Genomic DNA, 20,290 nt, shown 5'->3' with positions numbered 1-20,290 from the left:
TCCTCCTTCCAAACCTGTGCGTGTGGCCTTTGATGATGGAAAATAAAAAGAACTTCTTAAATGTAATTAAGGATTATGGGATGTGGTTGTTCTGGGATGGAAGGAGAGCAGCCTAGACTCAAGCCAGTGCTCTGATATGGACCAGTGCTCCAATATGAACCAGTGCCCTGATACGGACCAGTGCCCCGATATGGACCAGTGCTCCAATATGAACCAGTAGTCCCGATACGGACCGGTGCCCCGATACGGACTGGTGCCCCGATACAGACCAGTGCTCCAATACGGACCGGTGCCCCGATATGGACTGGTGCCCCAATACGGACTGGTGCCCCGATACAGACCAGTGCTCCAATATGAACCAGTAGTCCCGATACGGACCGGTGCCCCGATACGGTCCGGTGCCCCAATACGGACTGGTGCCCCGATACAGACCAGTGCTCCAATACGGACCGGTGCCCCGATATGGACTGGTGCCCCAATATGGACTGGTGCTCCGATATGGACTGGTGCTCCGATATGGACTGGTGCCCCGATATGGACTGGTGCTCCGATATGGACTGGTGCTCCGATATGGACTGGTGCCCCGATATGGACTGGTGCTCCGATATGGACCAGTGCTCCGATATGGACCGGTGCCCCAATATGGACCGGTACTCCAATACAGACCAGTGCCCTGATATGGACCGGTGCCCCGATATGGACCGGTGCTTTGATACAGACCGGTGCCCTGATACAGACCGGTGCTCCAATATGGACTGGTGCCCCACTATGGACCGGTGCCCCAATATGGACCAGTGCCCCGATATGGACCGGTGCCCCGATACGGACTGGTGCTCCGATATGGGATGCCAGCAGCTTCGCTCACCGTGCCACAATGTCTGAGCACATTTCTTGTTTTCTGGCCTAAAAAGCTACATGAGAATCTCTTTCCTTTTTCTTAGCATTGGTCCTGGAAATCTTTTCTGTCTTCATCTTTGTCCCCTCACCTGTGTTCTTTGGGGCGGAGCGAAGAAGGATATTTGAGGTGGGACAAATAACTAGAAAAGAACTCTAAGATAAATTTCAAAAATAATTTTATTATATCTAAATGCTAAAGGGACATTTGGGCTGATTTATAATTTAGACAGATCAAGTAAATGATTTGCGAGGAAGGTAATGATGGCTTGATTCCTTCAGATTTCTAGACCAATCAGTTCCCACTGGCAAAGTCGGATTCAAATTCCTTCTCATCCATTTGAACCGTATCGCCTCCTTTCATAGATGATGGTTTCCCCTGCGTTAACCCGAAATTCAGCAGGTGCGTCGCCCAGCACAGTTTCCTAGACCCGGGCAGGGGGAGGTGGCAGAGGTGGCCACCTCTTCCTACCAGCTCATGCTTCCAGCCAGTAAGTTGTCACTTTTTCTCTTGAATTTCTTGGGTATAATAGATCTTTTCAAAAACTCAAGCTTCCTGTTGATTGACGATAGATGAGACTGGAACTCAGGACGTGAGACATACGCTGTAACGAGAAGAGCTGGTCAGAGAAAGCTCGGACTTGGAAGGGCCTCCTGCAGGCACCGCCGCCCCAGGGTGTGTAAGCGAAGGCGCTCTGCACCCTCGGCACGCCCTCCTTGCTCCCACTCCATCAGCTGCACCACAGCACCTTCACCGTGTCTGGATGCAGGCTTGGAAGCTGCCGGACTCCAAGGGATGACACGGTGAAGACCTTGCTTTCTCGGGGATCCTCTGCCCATCACCTTCAGGTGCACGGCTGCTTTCTAACCGAGCCGTTGTGAGAGGCCCCTGCTTGGCCTTTGTCTAGTTTTTGTAGTTGACCTTGGGTTCTCAGGTCACTCATCACTGATGAGTTCATTACATCAACCCAGCTGGGACAGAACTCTACAGAACTGGGCGATACCATGAGCCATGTAACCAGGATGCCTGGAGCCCATCGCCGCTTCCTTGAAGTCTAGGTTTGAGGAAGGGTAGACCAAAACCACGCACAGGTCCCTGTTCTGTTGTCAGCACAGTGTCGAGGGAGGGGCACACTCAGGTGCCCTGGCTGGGAGTGCGGGAAGAAGCCTCCATTATCTACTGGAGCTGAAGTCATCACCCTAAACTATGAGCCCCCAGCACATTGCCACATGGGGCCCCTGAGGCCGGGGTGGGCCGGGGGACATCTGGGCTGCCTCCCGAGAATGAACTGGAGTGACTCCTAGTGGAAAGAGCGCGTGGCACGCGGCCCAGGGGAGCGACACAGTCTGTTGGTGGCTGATGTGAGGAGAGTGGAAGATTGTACCGGGGAAGAAAGGGAACGTGGCAAAACGGGGAGAAGAGGACAGACCAGTGGTCAACGCGTGGTCGACTGGCCCTGCCTAGCAGAACACATCACCCTTGGGAAAAGAACCTGTCGCTGCTGACGGCGCGATGGTGTAACGTGGGCAATTACAGTCCCAGCCGCTGTCACTCTTTTCCTGTTCTGAATTAGAGGGGTAAAGCGACAGAAGAGAAAACACTAAATGGACCAGGAAGGAAAAATGGGAAGAAAATCACAAATGGGTCTCCTTAGGGGAAGGGAAGGAAGTATGAAATTTAAAGATTTGAGGGGCCAGCACTGTGGCGCAGTGGGTTAAAGCCCTGGCATGCAGCGCCCGTGTCCCATAGGGGCACTGGTTCAAGTCCGGGCTGCTTCACTTCCTATCCAGCTCCCTGCTAATGCACCGGGGAAAGCAGCGGAAGATGGCCCAAGTGCTTGGGCTCCTGCGCCCATGTGGGAGACCCGGAAGAAGCTCCTGGTTCCTGTCTTCAGCTCAACTCTGGCCATTGTGGCCATTTAGGGAGTGAACCATCAGACAGAAGACCTCTCTCTCTCTCCCCCCCCCATAACTTTGTCTTTCAAATAAATAAAATAAATATTTAAAAGAAAGCTTTGGAAGGTACATATAGAGGTGGAGTGATACCGATTGGAAATCACGTAGCTGTCTATCCTCACCGACTCTGTTCTACCCAGTGGCATCACTGACGCACTGGAAAGTAAGTCATCAGCCTCCGACCAAGCCATCAGCGCCTCCTGCAGTATAACGGACTCTCCCTCCCTCACTGCTTCCAGCAGTGCTGGCTCCACACAGAGGAGGGGAAAACAAACTGCAAACAGGAAACAGGAGCATGTCACTCACACTCAGTAGGGGAGTACAGGAAGTTGGCTTCCACCACTCTCTGGTTCAGCGGCTGGGTGCTGCGGTAGCCGTTTTGGAGGGTCTCATTCAGGTGATTCAGTACGGAGTTCTCCATCTTCCAAACCTGCAGGCACACGGCAGAGGGGAAGGGAAGTGACCGAGGGGAAAAGGCACAGGCACTGTAAGAGTTCGGCCAGCAGCTGCGCCAGGAGCTGTGTAGCCCCGGGGAGGCCGCGAGAGGATCCCAGGCGTAGAGGAGGCTCTCGCTGCTACGTGGGAAGCGTCACTCCACAGCTCATCCACCATCCGCTCTCGCAAATGCCTCCACACAATCTCCTTTCACCTTCACCTGTTTGGTTACTAGTAGAAAGGAAAGAGGCAACAGGAATCTGTCGAGAGGCCAGTGTGGGTTTTGTTTGTCCGCATCTTGCCTGCAATCTCCACAGGCACCTTGGCTGCACGTCCAGTGCGGGGTTGGTTCTTTGTCTCCCTCAGCACCTTGGAAGTGGGACTCCAGGGGTCGGCACTGTGGAGCAGGGGGTTAAGCCACAGCCTGCAACGCCTGCATCCCATATGGGCGCCCCCTCAAGCCCCGGCTGCTCCACTTCCAATCCAGCTCCCTGCTAATGCGCCTGGGAAAGCAGCAGAAAACGGCCCAAGTTCATGGGTCCCTGCACCCATGTGGGAGACCTGAAGCGAACTCCTGGCTCCTGGCTTCAGCCCGGCCCAGCCTTGGTTGTTGTGGCCATCTGGGCAGTGAACCAGCAGATGGAAGACCTCTCTCTCTCTCTCTCTCTCTCTCTCACACACACACACACACACACACACACACACACTTTCTCTCCCTCTCTGTAACTCTAACTCTCAAGTAAGTTAAATAAATCATAAAAAAATAAAAGGAAAAATTAGGAAGCGGCTCTCACTGTTGCTACGCTGTCAGCTCTTGGTCTACTGGGACTCACTCTCTTCTCTCTGGGGCTGAATTTTGCATCTTCTCTTGTCTTTGCTATCTTGTGGTTTCAGTGGGATGCATTTGGTACAAGATTTCTTTGACTTAAGAAACATTTTTTTTAAAGTTTCCTTGTATTTGGAAGTCAGAGAGACAAATAGACAGACGGATTCCCCAAATGCCCTCAAGAGCTGGAGATAGGCCAGGCTGAGGCCAGGAGCCAGGGACTCCATCCGGGTCTCCAACGTGAGTGGCAGGGACCCACGGACTTGAGCCAGCGTTTGCACACTAGCAGGAAGCTGGATCAGAAGCAGAGTCCTGGACTAAACCAGGCACTCAGCTATGCACGTGGACAGCCCAAGTGGGGACTTGGCCTCTGTACCACATGGCCATCCTAATTGCTTGTTTTTTAATTGACTCGTCGGGATTCTTGAATACAGGACTTGGTGTCTTCCAGTTCTTCTGGAAAATTATCGCATATATTTCTTCAAATTGTGCCTTTTACCTGTTCTGTCTCTCTTCTAGAATTTGTTTGCTACTGTTAATTCTTTCCACTATACTCTCTGTGTTTCTTCTTTTTTTCATATATTCATTTCTGTTGCTCTTTGTGCCACGTTCTAGATGACTTTCTGAGCTCCTTCGTCCAATCTACTAATTCTCTCAAACTGTATCTACATGCTGTTAAAGTAATTCATTGTATTGCTAATCTCAGCTACTGCTATCTCTTAATTTCTAGAAGTCCGATTTGGTTTTAATTTTCATGCCTATTTGGTCATTTTTATAGTGTTTTGGCCTTTCCTTATTTTTTTAAAGATTTCTTTATTTATTTGAAAATCAGAGTTATGGGGGGGGGGCGGGGAGACAGAGAGACAGAGAGACAGAGAGAGGCTGCCCATCCACTGGTTCACTTCCCAAGTGACTGCAAAGCCAGGGCTTCATCCAGGTCTCCCTTGTGTGTGGGAGGGGCCCAAATACTTGGGCCATCCTCCGATGCTTTTCCCAGGCCGTAGCAGAGAGCTGGATTGGAAGTGGAGCAGCCGGGATTCAAACCGATGCCCATATGGAATGCTGATGTCAAAGGTGGCGGCTCTACCCACTACACCACAATGCCAGTCTCCCTTTCCTCATATTAAACCTCCTATTTCTTTATACATAGTAGACTTCTTTATGTGATATTAATTATCTGAGAATTCCACTATATGGAATCTTTGTACATCAGAGTCTGCTGGCTCTCACTCCTAGTGTCTTTTTCCTTGTGTGTCCTGTGTGTTTTCCTTTAGATTGAGCTAATTTCAGGTCACGCCGTCTGTGGGAATTCTGGGTCCACAGGTGAGCCGTGCTTCTCCGGAGGTGATTTTCACTTGCTTTTGTCAGGTGCCCGGGACACTCCCGGCCTAGGTAGCAGGAATTTTATTTGTCAGTGTCCTTGGGTAGGGGTCTTGTCCCTCTTTCCCCGGAGTAGGGAAATGAAAACTTTAAGAAAAATAGTTGCTTCTGAGGAAAGACATCACTCAGAAGGCGACATCAGGGGCCGGCATTATGGCACAGTGGAGCCACCATCTGCAATGCTAGCGTCCCATATGGGCGCCGGTTCAAGTCCCAGCTGCTCCACTTCCAATCCAGCTCCCTGCTAATGTGCCTGGGGAAGCAGCAGAGGATGGGACAAGTGCTTGGGCATCTGCCATGCACCTGGGAGACCCAGACGGAGCTCCAGGCTCCTGGCTTCAGCCTGGCCCATTCCTAGCTGTTGGGGCCATTTGGGAGGGAACCAGTAGATAGAAGATTCTCTCTCTTCTCTCTCTTTCTCTCTCAACTCTGCCTTTCAAATATATAAATAATTTTAAAAAATAAAAGGAGATACCAGCTTTGCCTCAAAACCTCAGTAGCATTTGTCCATTTACTGAACTCAATAAGCAGGGAGGGCCTGAGCTATGCCAGGGGACAAAGGAGCCCTGACACAGCTCTTGTCCTCGCAGGGCCACAGACCGGGCAGGACGAAGGAGCCGCACAGGCAGCGCTCCCTCCTTCAGAGGCATCTGAGAAGTTAGAACCTGAACCCCATGAGGACCCAGAGCAGGGGCTGCTCGCCCGCGGCCCGGGTCAGGCTCCACTCCTTGTGGGCATCAGCTCCGAGGCCCCCAGAATTCCCTGATGTCTCAGTTTACCCATCCCTGCCATGGCACTGGGAGGACCACCGGGGTACCCCAGGCAAGGCACAGGGGTCCTGGACACAGCAGATGCCACAGGAGCCCGGGGTGCTGCCCTTCGTGCTCTCGCGAACCCCGCAGTCACCAAGGGGAGAAGCGGTCGACGCGCGGGCCTGCGGTACCTGTGCCCTGGAGATGAACACGGAGTCTGCTAGCACGAACCACAGGACGTTCTCGGAGCAGGGCGGGGTGGTGAGCGAGCCCTCGTAGGTGTAGTAGTGGTCGACGTTCTCTGGCAGCATCTCCCTGATGTTAAGGTCCGTCAGAGTGGTGACTTGCCCTAACCGAGCACGGGGACACAGAGGACCGTCAGGCGGCGCTGCTGCCTGCTCTGCCCAGGCCCAGCACAGGCGCGCACCTGACGGAAGCTGCTGTTGCCCCTGGCAGGGGTCAGGAGCCGGGGTATGGGGATCAGCGCTCTAGACACATCCTGGCTAGGGATGCTCCCTCCAGGGCTGCTTCCTGGTCGGGAGAGCGCAGAGGGGGCAATGTGTACAGAGTGGCTGGCACTGAACCGGCCCTGGGAGGTACTGGCGCGTGTAACTCGCCATCACTGCATTGTTAGAACAGAGGCAAAGGGACGAGGTATAGCACCCTGAGGCTTCTGGGTAAGGCCCTTGGTGTGGCCCCATTGAGAAGTGAGCGAATGGAGGTGAGAAAAGCAACATCGGGGCCCGGCGTGGTGGAGCAGTGGGTCAAGCCACCAGCTGTGACACTGACATCCCACCTCACGTCAGAGCACCGGTTCGAGTCCCAGCTGCCCACTTCCCACCCAGCTTCCTGCTACTGCACCCGGGAAGCAGCAGGTGATGGCCCCTGCTGCCCATGAAAGGGTCCAGATGGAGTTCCTGGCTCCTGACTTCAGCCTGGCCAATCCCCGCTGTTGCAGCTATCCAGAGAGTAAAAGAGCAGATGGAAGATTCCCTCTCTCTCTCTCTCTCTCTCTCTCCCTCCCTCCCTCTCCCTCCTTCTCTCTCTCTCCCCCCCCTTTCTCCTTTCCTCCCTCCCTCTTTCTCTCCCCCCCCCTCTCTCTTTCTCCTCTCTCTCTCTCTCTCTCTCTCTCTCCTTCTCTCTTTCTCTTTGTAACTCTGAGCTTCAAAATAAATAAGTAGGGGCCAGCACTGTGGCATAGAGGATAAAACTGCCACCTGCAGTGCTGGCATCCCATATGGGCGCCAGTTCGAGTCCCGGCTGCTCCACTTCCAATCTAGCTCTATGCTATGGCCTGGGAAAGCAGCAGAGGATGCCCAAGTGCTTGGGCCCCTGCACCCACATGGGAGACTCGGAAAAAGCTCCTGGCTCCTGGCTTTGAATCAGCTTAGCTCTAGCCATTGCAGCCAATTGGGGAGTGAACCAGCAGATGGAAGACCTTTCTCTCTCTCTCTCTCTCTCTCTCTTTCTCTCTTTCTCTCTCTCCCTAGCTTCTCCTTCTCTCTCTGTGTAACTCTGACTTTCAAATAAATCTTTAAAAAATAAATAAATAAGTAAATCTTAAATAAATAAAGCCAAGTGATACAGATGCAAGCACACAACGAGGGGTGGGCTCCGGGGCAGGGCTTGTTGTCGACCCTCCACACCCCCTCCTGTCCATCCCCAGTCCCACCCTGCACTTGACATTTTTCTCCCCCTCCTGGCTATTGGCTTTGCTTACCTGGATACCTGATGTTGGCCAACTGAGAAATTAGCTGGCTGTAATAGGTGTTTTCAGCATAATCTTTGATCTGCAAAAGAGACACAGCCGTGAGTGAGACTCCCAGCGCCCGCTCCACTGACTGCACCAGCTGTTTAGTTTCCAGCTGACTGAGCACTGTCCAGGCAGCCAGCGGGGGGCAGCCCAAGCCCCAGCGGTGCCGGGTGGGGACCCTCAAGCTGCTCATTGTCATCGACTGCCCGAGCTGGCCAGGATCTTGAGGGAGACCCTGTGTGATGCACTGTGGCAGCTCCCGGGGAAAGGGCTCTCAGGGGTGGACAAAGACATTGCTAAAAAAAAAAAAAAAAAAAAAGGCCCCCGGGCGCTTGTCCTGGGCAGTGCCAGCCCCAGGCAGGTGCTCTGTGCTGTGGGAGGCCCCACCTCCAGGCTCCCTCCTTCCCCCTTTGTCCAAGGTAAAGCTCTCCCCTCCCTACGCCGCCACCTGGCCAGCTCGGCCTCTTTGTATGAACCTGCCTTTCAGAAGCTGGAAAAGCTCTGTTTTCAGTGGGCCTCTTCAGTCCCCTGGGCAGATCTCGGCCTTCCTGACCTGTGGGCGGCCATCTGTTGCTTGTTTCCTAAGCATCTCCCGTCTCTGGCATTCCTCAGTCCACTTGCAGGGCTCCATGTGACTGTTGGTAAGTGTTTTCCTCGTGGTTGCTCCAGTGCTCGCGATGTACAGCGTCATCGCAATGCGCGTCAGGTGAATGCTGACTCATTTCAGCTCAACAGCGACTTTGCAGTACGGTTCCACTTCTCTCCACCCCTCCTTTCATTGTCATGTAAATTACATATACATAGACCCAAGAAAACCATGATTAATTATTAAATGCTATTACGTGTTCCCCAAAAAATTAAATGATGAAAAATATGTATGTACATTTTAAAGCCTTTACAATGTTTTATTTGAGAAGCAGAGAGACAGAGGGAGAGGGAGAGGGAGACAGAGGGGTGGGCCATGAGGCTAAATGCCCACTCCCTGGCGTTAACCTGGCGTGTTCAGAGGCGCCCAGTCTTTTCCACGCGCACAGTCTGGATGTATCATTTCCAGCACTTTCCAGTTCTCTCTGGGTTGCTGCCTGGCGGCACGTCCTGCCAGGCGGAAGTTGGCTTCCTTTAACACTTCCATGAGATGGGTCTTCTAGCAGCTACCTTGGTTCTCGTTTATCTAGTAATGTCCATTTCACTTCCGTTTCTGAAGGATGGCTTGGGCAGGTGTAGAATTCTTAGCTGACAGTCACCCCTTGCCTTCTGACGACTTGAGAGTGCCAGGAACGCTCTGTCACCTGCTCACATGTCCACATCCATGTACTGTCGCCCCCTTCGTAAAATGAATTTCTTTCTCCTGTTGCTGCCATCAGCTGATTTCTATGTGTTTAGGTGTTTGTCACATTGGGGTTTCTTGGGTTAGCGAATGAATGTTTTTCGTCAAACTTGAGAAAACTTTGGCCACTGCTTCTCCAAGCACTCGTTCTGCCACTTTCTCCTCTGTCCCCCGGGACTCCCAGGACTTCCTTGTTGACGCGCTTGATCTTGCCCTTTGAGTCTCTGTTCCTTTTCCTTCCATCTTCTTCCTCTCTCTTCAGATCGGCTGCTTCCTCTGCTCCGTCTTCAGATGCATGGAGTCTTTCTTCTGCCGCCTCAGATCTGTGTGGTGCTCATCCAGGAATCTTTTTATCTTATTTATTGCACTTTTCCACTCTAGGCTCTCCATGCGGCACATTGCTAGTTTCTGTTTCTCTGCCGTTTGGGCCATTGTTGTCATATCTTTCCTTAACTCTTTGTACACACTAATGACGCTCCTCGTGCAGTCCCAGCTATGGCGCCTCCTGGTCTCCTAGCTCCACATCCAGCCCCGGGCAGGTGCTCTGCAGCTCTGCACTGCGGGAGGCCCCCCTCACAGCTCCCTCTGCCTTTCTTAGAAACACAAAGATGTCGCCTTTGTGTGTCTGGCTGAGATTGCTTTTTGCCCTTTGCCTCTCAGAGAAGTTGTGTCCCATCAACCTTTCTGTGATTCCAGATCTTTTAAGTCATCTTGGCCAAGTTATCCCAGGCCCCTGAGACTGCCATAAAGGAGTACGGTGGCTATGAGCAGGGCCTGCAAGAAGGGTCCCTTCACCATCAAGCCAGGCTTTCCAAGAACTGTGAGCTCAGGAAAGGAAGAAGCAGGCTAATGAGAAAGACCCTTCGTGCAGACCCAGCACCTTACTTGGACATCAAACACACACACACACACACACACTCACACTCACCTCAATGAAGGCTGCCAGTACGGCCAAACCATCTGATGCATCTTTGGCCACATCATAGCTCTCATACCTGGAGTTGTAGTGAACTATGTGAACCTGTGAGGACAAAACAGGACAAGTCAAGGTCATTTCCTACAGATTTCAAATGCTTAAGACTGTCAGAGAAGGAGGAAGGAAAGGTTGTTCCACGTCAACAGTGTGGGCCGTTCAAGGGCATTTCCCTCACCCACTCCCTGCAGGCAGGCACGTGGACAGAGAAGGGAGGGGCCACCTGAGGATACTGAGTTCTCCTGAAGTCTCTGGGCAGTGGGGGGATGGGGAGAGTGGGGGATGAGCCCCCTTGCGCCAGGAGGCCATTGTAAAGCTACAGTCATCCTAAGGATGGATCCAGACAAAAGAGGGAACCCAGGAAACCTAACACATGGAAAGCCAGCTGAGATAAAGGAGGCTTCCCTCGCTGTGCGATGCGAACGCCTTCCCGCCTTCCAGCGGGGCAGGGAGAGGGACCCGCCTGTGCTCCCTGCGCGGATGGCTGTCCCATCAGTAGCTGTTGGATGAACGAGAGCACGCTCAACCCCGGGGCCGTGTAACTGTCACTGCCCAGTCTTTCTGGCTGCTTTAATAAGAAACATGACTGTGGGGTCCAAAGGAAAGAGGAGCCACCGGGGACCTCAGGTACCTCAATGACACGCCTGATCCCGTCCACAGTGTGCTCCGAGCCGCTGACCTCGGAGGAGGCACCGCCCCAGTGGTAGTGCATCTGCAGGGCTATGTACTCGGTGCCATTGGACGTCGTCATGCGCATGGTCGGGGGCAGGCTGACCTGCACTGGAAGAGACAATGCAGTGCGAGAAGCAGGATGCGTCAGACAGGCAGGCAGACAAACGCCCTGGCCACCTCCCCTGCCTGCACCCAGGGCCAGCCAGGACTGCAGACGGCTTGGAGTGCCATCAACAGGGTCACCCTAGAAAAGCGGCTCTAGCATGCAGGCCACAGAGCGAGGTCAGGACGGGGCCGGGCTCTGAGTGAGCCAGGCTGGGCAGGTGTCGCTCCCACGGCGCTATCTTCCCTCCCAGAACCAGCAGGTCAGGGCCAGCCATGCAGGCAGGTCCAGGTTACTGGCCCTAGGGAAGAGAAAGGCCAGTGGCTATGGAAACCAGAATTCCACGCTTCATCTCTGGTTAAGTTTAAAACTTGCCTACGATATAAGGATAAAACCTGGGATATCTGAGTACTGTTGGCTAGGCCAAGTTGAGGCGCTGCCTTCTCTCTGACATGGTCGCAATCCTCGCCCCAGGTAGCTGTCTAGAATGAGTCCGGCAAACAGCCAGCTCCACCCACATGGGAGGGAGCCTCACTGCTGGGCTTCCACGCGTCTGTTTTAGGGACAGGGGCTGGCCCAGGGCGGCGGAAGGCTTGCCCACGTCACACAGTTCAACAATCGAGGGTGGAACGGGCTGAGCACCGAGCATCTACATCCCCATCTCGGGCAGCAGGACGGCACTCTAGTGTCTTCAGAAGACAAGAGACCAAGGGTGGACGCTTGGGGCACTGGTTAAGACGCCACCAAACCCTGTATCGGAGAGCCTGGGTTCAAGTCCTGCCTCTGCTCTCCATTCCAACTTCCTGCCCAGACGGAGTTCCAGGCTCCTGGCTTAGGCCTGGCCCAGCCCTGGCCCAGCCCTGGCTGTTATAGACCCTTGGAGAGTGATCCAGTAAATGGAAAATCTCTCTGTGTCTCATTGTCTCTCTCTCTTTCTCTGCCTTTCAAACAAGCAAACAAACAAACAAAGACAAGAGCCCAAACTCCACGGCCAGCCAGGGACGTGCAGATGCCTGTCTGGGGTTTAATTGGACTGTGATCACCACGCCAGGCCCTGGCTGGTGGAGAAACGCGTGTTCCTCCCACCTCCTCTGCCTGCCGCCCTGCAGACACCTGCGGTCAGAGCCCTGCATTTCGGCGGCTCAAGCCCTGGGGCCTAAAGGAGAAATGGGTGGTGACAGCAGACAGTGACAAAGAAAAATGTCTGGGGGACAGAGCTTGGGACATGGAAGGGACAGGCAGTGCCGGCCCGGGGGCAGCAGTGTCCTGTTTGAAGTCATGACAACGAGTGGCTTTCTGAAGAGAGCACACACTACGGTCGGGGGTGCCTGTGCAGACACCCCCCCTTCCCCTCCGATTGCCCCGAGGAGCGGGAGCCGTGATTAAATTCCCAACCCGATGCACTGTCACGCGGGAACCCCACCTCAAAGCATTTAAGGGGCCCGTCCGTGACGGAACAGGTGCTTTGCACTTCTAGGGCTGGAAATGTGGCCAGCCCCAAATCAACACGCAAGAAAAACACAGAAGAGGCTTTCACAGGAGGGGAACAGAGTCGACTGTGCCGAGAGCGGGGCCCTAAATGAGCAGTTCGCACCGCAGGGGCAGTGAGAGAGCGCCTGACAATTACCTTTCCCCAAAACACAGCTCCCAGGAGACTGGCCGTCTCGATTCTGCCGCGGGCAGGTCCGCACAGGCAGTGAAGGGCAGCGATTCGGAGCTTGTCCTCATGCTTCTGAGAAGGCGAGGCCAAAATACCCGCACCCCCACATCAGCTTGCTGAACTTCCTAGATTCCGAACGTGGATGCAAATCCCAGAGGAGCTCGCTCCCCTTCTTGGGAAACCACTTTAGCCCATTGCTCAGGAGAGCAGGAAAAATCATGTATTCCGAGCATTGGCTGTGCTCCAGAAGTAACCAGCAAAGTGTCTAGGCCAGGAACGTGGGAGGACTGGAGAGCCATCGACTGGAGGAGACCAAGGAGACGTGATGGCCGGACGCAATGTGGGGTCCTGGGCTAGACCCCGGTTCCCAGGAAGGATGGCAGTGGGGAAGCAATGTCACTAATGAGGCCCGGTTTCAATGTCAGCTTCCGAAGTCTATCACAGTAGGACTGTGGTTACACAACAGAAATGCTAGCAGAAGCAGGAGAGTGTGTGGGACTCTCTGCACTATTTCTACAACTTTTCTAGTCTAAAGCCATTTCAAAATAAGAGTTTTTAAAAAGAGTAGGGTGGGGGGCCGGCACCATACGTAGCAGGTTAAAGCGGCCACCTGCAGTGCCAGCATCCCATATGGGCACCAATTTGAGTCCTGGCTGCTCCACTTCTGATCCAGCTCTCTGCTATGGCCTGGGAGAGCAGTAGAAGATGGCCCAAGTGCTTGGGCCCTGCACCCACGTGGGAGACCTGGAAGAAGCTCCTGGCTCCTGGCTTCAGATCAGCCCAGCTCTGACTGTTGCAGCCATTTGGGGAGTGAACCAGCAGATGGAAGACCTCTTTCTCTGTCTCTATTTCTCTCTGTAACTCTATCTTTCAAATAAATAAAATAAATCTTTAAAAAAAAAAAAAAAGAGGGAGAACATGCTGAGGCTTAAAAAAAAAAAAGAAAAAGAAAAAGGAATACGGGGCTGGCGTTGTAATGCAGCAGGTTAAGCTGCAGTCTGCGGCGGCACCCGCATCCCATATGGACGCCAGTTCAAGTCCTGGCTGCTCCATCTGTAACTCTGCCTTTCAAATAAATAAATAAATCAGAGAGAAAGAGAGAGAGAGAGAAAGCAAGCAAGCTAGAAAGGAAGAAAGAAAATGATGCTGTTTTACTCACTTAAACTCTTTGGACTTTAAGATTTCTGGAGCCAATGAAAATGTATTTTAACAAATTAGAAACATATTAATTAATCAATACTGACCCATCAAGTGTTGCTAGTCTACAAGAAAATAAATGGGGAGTAAGGTTTGGAAATGTTTGTAGGGACCAGTGATCCCAGCATCCCATACGGGCACCAGTTCACATCCCAGCTGCTCCACTTATTTTTTTTTATTTTTTTTCTTTACAGATCCATTTATTTATTTTAAAGTCATAGCTCAGAGAGAGAGAGAGAGAGAGAGAGAGAGAGAAATTCACTCCCTAGATGGCCACAACAGCCAGGGCTGAGCCAGGTCAAAACCAGGAGCCAGGAGCTTCATCCAGGTCTCCCATGTGGGTGGCAGGGACCCAGGCACTTGGGCCATCCCTCACTGCTTTCCCAGACCATTAGCAGGGAGCTGGATCGGAAGTAGAGTACCCAAGACACTAACTGACGCCCACAGGAGATGTCAGCATCCCAGGCAATGGCTTTACCTGCTAGGCCACAATGCCAGCCTCCTGGCTGCTCCACTTCTGATCCAGCTCTCTGCTAATGGCCTGGGAAAACAGTGAGGAATGGCCCAAGTGTTTGGGTCCCTGTACCCATGTGGGAGACCCTCATGAAGCTCCTGGCTCCTGGCTTCAGCCTGGCTCATCACTGGCAGGTTCAGCCATCTGGAGAGTGAGCCAGTAGATGGAAGATTTCTCTCTCTCTCTCTCTCTCTCTCTCTCTCTCTCTGTCACTCTGCCTTTCAAATATATAAATAAATTGTCTATAAAAAGGGGGGTGCTGTAGCATAGGAGGTTAATCCTCACTTGCAGCACCACCATCCCATATGGGCACCTGTTCATGTCCTGGCTACTCCTCTTCCAATCCAGCTCTCTGCTATGGCCTGGAAAAGCAGTGGAAGATGGCCCAAGTCCTTGGGTCCCTGCACCTGCGTGGGAGACCTGAAGGAGCTCCTGGCTCCTGGCTTCAGATCAGCTCAGCTCCAGCTGTTGCAGCCATCTGGGGAGCGGGCCAGAAGATGGAGGATCTCTCTCTCTCTCTCTCTACCTCTTCATTTCTCTGTCTATAACTCTGTCTCTCGAATAAATAAATCTTTAAAAAAAATGTGTGGGAATTTGACTTTGTCATGACATCCAAGTATGTTCCTGATTTCATTTTCTTTGTAGTGAAATGTAATTTTATATCTGTTGAATCTAATAATAAAATACAGGACATGCTCACTTTCACTTTGCCTCTCTGAGTTAAAGCAAAAACCAAAAAATTTTAAATGGGAGAGCTTATTATTTATATATATGTAATGGCATTTGAAACTAAAAACACAATACTACTTACGTTAGCAATCAAAAAATGGAATACATAGTTACAAATCTAAAGAAATATGAATAAGATCTATATGAGAAAGACTATAAAATCTAATCAAAGAGAATTAGTCCATGTTCATGGGCAGGAAGAGCCAATATTGCCAAGATATTAGTTCTGCCCAACTTCCGTAGATTTGATGCAATTCCATTGCTGGACATCAACAAATCGGTTCTGAAGTTTATATGGAGCAAGGGACGGATCCAGAATAGCCAACAAATATTAACAAGAAGACAAAGCAGGAGGGCGGACACTACCCAACCTGGAGTCTTCCTACAAAGCTGCAGGACTTGAGACAGCGTGGTATTAGCAAAAGAATAGGAAAACAGTTCAATGGAACAGAGAGCCCGGAAATAGATCCTCATAAATACAGTCACCTGATCTTTGACAAAAGAGCAAAGGCAACACAATAGAAAAAAGAGGATCTTTTCAACAAACGGTGCTGGCTCACCTGGACAGCCACATGGAAACAAATGAATCTACATACAGACTTTACAACCTTCCCAAAAGCCGACTCAAAATAGTTCATAGACCTAAACGTAGAATTCAAATTATGAAACTTCCTGGGGAGAATTAGATGATCTTGAGTGTACTGACGGCGTGGTTTCCCTGTTCCGTTGAAAAGACAGAGGGACAAAGACAGACAGAGGTCTTCCATCTGCTGGTTCACTCCCCAAACGCCTGCAACAGCCAGGACTGAGACAGGCAGAAGTCAAGGGCCAAGAACTCAATCCAGGTCTCCCCCGGGGGGGGCAGGGACCCAACCACTTGAGCCATCCCCTGTTCTCACCCAGGATGTGCATTAGCACAAAGCTGGATTGGAAGTGGAGTAGACAAAACGCCAGTCAGTCTGATGTGGGTGCAGGCGTCCCCAGAAGCAATTTAAGCCCTGTGCAACAAGCCCACCCTGTGGGTGATGTCTTAGATTTATTTTTATTTATTTGAAAGGCAGAGTAACAGGGAGAGCAGAGAGATGGGTGGGGTGAGAGAGATCTTCCATCCACTACTTCACCCCTCAAATGGCTGCAATGGCGAGAGCAGGCCAGGCCAAAGCCAGGAGCCTGGAACTCCATCCTGCTCTCCTACACAGGTGCAGGAGCCCAGGCACTTGGGCCATCTTCTGCTGCTTTCCTAGGCACATTAGTGGGGAACTGGGTGAGAAGTGGAGCAGCTGGGCTTGAAACCAGGGCTCATATGGGACATCAGCGTCAGAGGCAGCGGGTTAACCCACCCCACCACCGTGCCAGCTACCTGTGACAACTGTTTACATGAACCAGCAAGTGAAGGAAAAGATGCTCAAGCTGGACTTCATTAAGATTAAAACCAGTGGACAAGAAACCTGTTCAGACGCCTGTCAAAGAAGCTACAAGGCAGATAAGCACATGCAGGGATGGTCAAGGTCACGCGTTGTGAGGACATCACACATCACAGTGAGCTCATTAGAAGGGCCGAGACCCCAGGTGCTCCAACGCCGAATGTCAGCGAGGGCATGGAGTGACAGGAATTCTCGACCTTTGCCCATGTGGATGGGCACCGGTCCAGCCACTTGGCACACAGCTGGCTGGCTTTTGCCGAAACTAAGCATCGCCATATACGATCCAGCACGGGCAAAGTTAGCAAATATTTAGTTATATCACACCAACTCTATTGTTAAGTTTGGTATTCATCAAAACTTTTTAGATTTGAAATTTGCATAACAGTTTTTTCCTTCCTTAGAATTCCTGAATGTGCTGGAAGCTTCCTGAAAAAGCCACAGCCCATGTCATGAGTATAGCCCTGGGGGGCAGCGCATGATGGCCGAGGACTTGGGCCCACGCTGCGCGCTGGGAGAGCCGCATTGGAGCTCCCGTCCATTGGCTTGGGCCTGACCCAGCCCTGGTAGTTGCAGCATTTGGGGAGTAAACTCTCTCTCTCTCTCTCTCCCCTTCCCCTCCCCTGCCTTTCAAATAAATAAGTCCTGAAAGAAGAAAGAAACCTTGAGAACTCCTGGGCCTACTTTCGGGCACGTTGCTTTAATCAGACTCAGTATAAAACCAAGGGAGGCCAGCGTCCAGATGCTCAGAAAACAGGTTGGAGTGCGGCTTCTCAGCTGCCTGTGGGTGGACTTCCTGCCAGCCAGGGCAGAGGGGGCTCCACGAGGGACAATGAGGACGAAGGCGCCCGCAGCTTCCCGGCCTCCGCACAAGCACAAGCCTCCAGCTGCCAGGCTGGGCTCTGGGTCCCTGTGCACGGCACCTGCCTCCTCTGTGGTCTGCCAGGCTGCCTGTGCACCCTTACCTGTGTGGCCATTGTTGGTCATGGAGAACTCGCCCGTGTAGGTGTCGTAGCCCTTCAGCTCCAGCACCTGCAGGGAGGGGTTGTACTGCACCTTCTTCCTCTGCAGGTTGATGGGCGACTGTCTCTGCCCGCCGCAGGCCGGGTACTCCAGGGGCCAGGACTCCTCTTCCAGTGCCCCCTCTGCACAGGAGAAAGTGGGCTGTAGGTCAAGCGGCTGCCCGACCAAGCCCCCTCTGTGGGCACCTGACCAGGCCAGAGGCCAGGGCCTGCCAAGCAGGAAGCCCACAGTGGCCACCTTCTAGAAAACAGGACCAGGGCTTCAGGACCCTGGTGCTGGGGACAGGCTTCGGTGCTAACTTCTACCCTCCGCAACCACTGGCCCAGGCTGGCAACCAGCTTGGTGTTTGGAAAGTGGTGCGAGTCTTTCACACGTGGCTCTTTTCCTCATCTCCCTTGTGACATGCACACAAACACCTGTGCGTCTCGGGTTCGCCCACTTGCACTGGAGGAGCCGACCTTGCCTTCCCCTTTGTGCCCACTCCGCGGTGGGCGAAAAGCCTGTTTTCAGAAAGGTGAGTGTACTCGGGCCTCTCACGGCCTCTTGCTTTGTGATCCAATCCTTTCTCTCTCTGCTCTTCGCTGTTCAATGATTCAAACCAATATTCAATGCTGTCCTGGAGGCAGAACCCCAAGATGGAGGCCAAGAGGTTCCCAGCACAGCCCCTTCTGAGACCCCAGTGCTGTGACCCAGGGACCTGTCCATGGTGGGACAGCTCCCAGGTCTTCCCAGAAGGATTTGCAAAGACTACACCCAAGTTCTCCCGGGTGTCCACTGGCTCTCCAGAAGCTGCCCTGGCTCCTGGGGGGACAGGAGCGTTACTGTTTGAATTCTCTCTTTGTTGACCTGGGACCCACTCCCAGTACCCAGGGACCACGTGCAGCTCCGAACCAGCCGGGGCAGGTACCGGAGACTGAGCAGGCTGGTTAGTGATGGCTTTCCCTGGCTGGACTGTCTGAGCTCTCCCAGAAGGTCCCGAACTCCATGACCTTGGACTTAACAGGATGTGCCACTGACCCCAAATGTATGCTTCTTCCCTGGGCGTCTGAGGCTGGGGTATTTGGTGCAAGGAGCAGGTTCAAGATTACGGTGGCACCCGCCCCCTGCACCACCCGGTGGCCATGAGCCTCTCCTTGGGTCCCTTTGCCTGGTCCAGTGCAGAAGAGGAGGGGGACACTGCCACCCAAAAGAGGGCTCAGTGTCCACAAGCCCCACAGACACAGGTGTCCTCTCTTGGACTCCCGTGTGGGCCAAAGCTTGTGCTACATGCCAGGCTTGTAAGTCCCACATTTTAAGTCTGGTGTGGCAGCCTTGGAGCTGGGATCGGGTCAGGTTGCTGTGGGTAAAGTGCCCGCCATGAGTTTCTAAGAAGGACACTCTCACTGACCCCACGGCACCCTCTGTGTGCCTACAGGAGTCCTTTTGAATCATTTATCTTCCACTTAGGCAAACCACGAACGATCTCACCATGGGGAGCAGCAAGTGGGCTCTGCTACCAGCTAGCACGGTGAGTGGGAAGGTTTTCTGTCGGGAGTTGGGGGCGTGGGGGTGTAGCTGCTTCTCTTCCCAAATGCAGCCGACGTCCAGCGTGATCTCCACGCACCCTGAGCCGTGGGGAGCGGTCTGGTGGGAGCCGCCCTGAGCAGACCCCGGAGGACCGAGTGGAGGCCGGGCAGGGCTGTGGGGGCCGGGGCTTACCTGAGTAGGTCCACTCGGGCTCACTGTGGGCCTGGGAGCCCAGGAGCAGCAGGGCCACCAGCGTCCCCAGGGCCCTCATGGCGCAGCAGCTGTGGAGTTGGGGCTGGTTCCGAGGAAGTGCTCCTTTTAAAAGCTCAGACGCTGTAAATAACAATTTGCTCCGTCCAGCTGGCTGATCCGCCCTGGGCTGCGCCCACTTATCAACAACAGCCTCCCCACAATGGCCCTTCTGACTTGGTCGCCGTGCACGTGCCCGGGCCCCTCCCGAGGCACCCCCGTGTCCAATTAGCCCAAGGGTTTGGTTGGTCAATGCTGCACTTAGGACACCGCCTGGGAGGGCCACACAGCGTGGCCATTGTGGCCAGGGGATCGCAGTGGCCAGAGAAGGCCTGGGGCGGAGAGCAGCAGGGCAAGGTGGCTTCCTGACAGGGACATGTCCCCTGCCCTGTCTCCTGGACGGGAGCCCTGGAAACTGCTAGAGGCCATCACCTGCTGCCAGAGCCCACTTGACATTTCCTGCCCATCCCAGGTGGACCCGAGCCACCCCGGCAGACTCAGGGCTGCCCACAGCCAGGTGCTTGTTTGCATGAGAAATGGGGGGATCCCAACTGGAGGCAGCCATGCGCTCACCCTCCCCTGCAATCAGTGGTCGACCGGGGAGTCCCTGCGCGTGATGCACCCACGGCCCTCGGAACGGGCCGGGGCGCGTGTGGTTTCCAGGGATTTGCTGCAACAGTGGCAGGGCGCTGGGACACACCCAAGGCAACCACCAGATCGGTAGATTTCCTGGTCTGTGGGAGCCCCTGAGCGCCACAGTCCTTGAAGTCAGCAGAAGAAGAAACCCAGAGGTTCTTCCCTGCCCAGAAGCCAGTGTCCCACAGAGCCCTTGGGACAGAGCAAAGGTTAGGGACAGGCAGAGCGCCTGCAGGGCCTTCGCCGGCCTGGCCAGAACCCTGTTGGAGCCACCAGAACAAACG

At 53.4% G+C, this 20,290-nt stretch overlaps 1 protein-coding gene across 1 annotated transcript; it reads right to left on the bottom strand.

The window, feature by feature from the left end:
* Positions 1-3,148: 3,148 nt before the first annotated feature.
* Positions 3,149-19,392, bottom strand: CA6 (carbonic anhydrase 6). The gene is made up of 7 exons (XM_062193848.1): positions 19,314-19,392; positions 17,558-17,737; positions 10,928-11,076; positions 10,252-10,344; positions 7,964-8,033; positions 6,435-6,592; positions 3,149-3,280 (listed from the first exon to the last, which is right to left on the bottom strand). Exons 1-7 carry the CDS (start codon positions 19,390-19,392, stop codon positions 3,149-3,151), a joined length of 861 nt encoding a protein of 286 aa, XP_062049832.1.
* Positions 19,393-20,290: the final 898 nt, after the last annotated feature.

This window comes from Lepus europaeus, chromosome 5 (assembly GCF_033115175.1).
Source record: "Lepus europaeus isolate LE1 chromosome 5, mLepTim1.pri, whole genome shotgun sequence".
Taxonomy (NCBI): Eukaryota; Metazoa; Chordata; class Mammalia; order Lagomorpha; family Leporidae; genus Lepus; species Lepus europaeus.
The sequence above is the reverse complement of the archived record's forward strand: the minus strand, read 5'-3'. Positions and strand labels throughout refer to the sequence as shown.

Excerpts from the sequence above, each read along its gene's own strand:
- CA6 (XM_062193848.1), bottom strand. The coding sequence starts at position 19,392 with ATGAGGGCCCTGGGGACGCTGGTGGCCCTGCTGCTCCTGGGCTCCCAG. Across the intron at positions 17,738-19,313 it reads GCCCGAGTGGACCTACTCAG|AGGGGGCACTGGAAGAGGAG; the intron begins GTAAGCCCCGGC and ends TCTCCTGTGCAG. Across the intron at positions 8,034-10,251 it reads TACTGGCAGCCTTCATTGAG|ATCAAAGATTATGCTGAAAA; the intron begins GTGAGTGTGAGT and ends TCTCTTTTGCAG.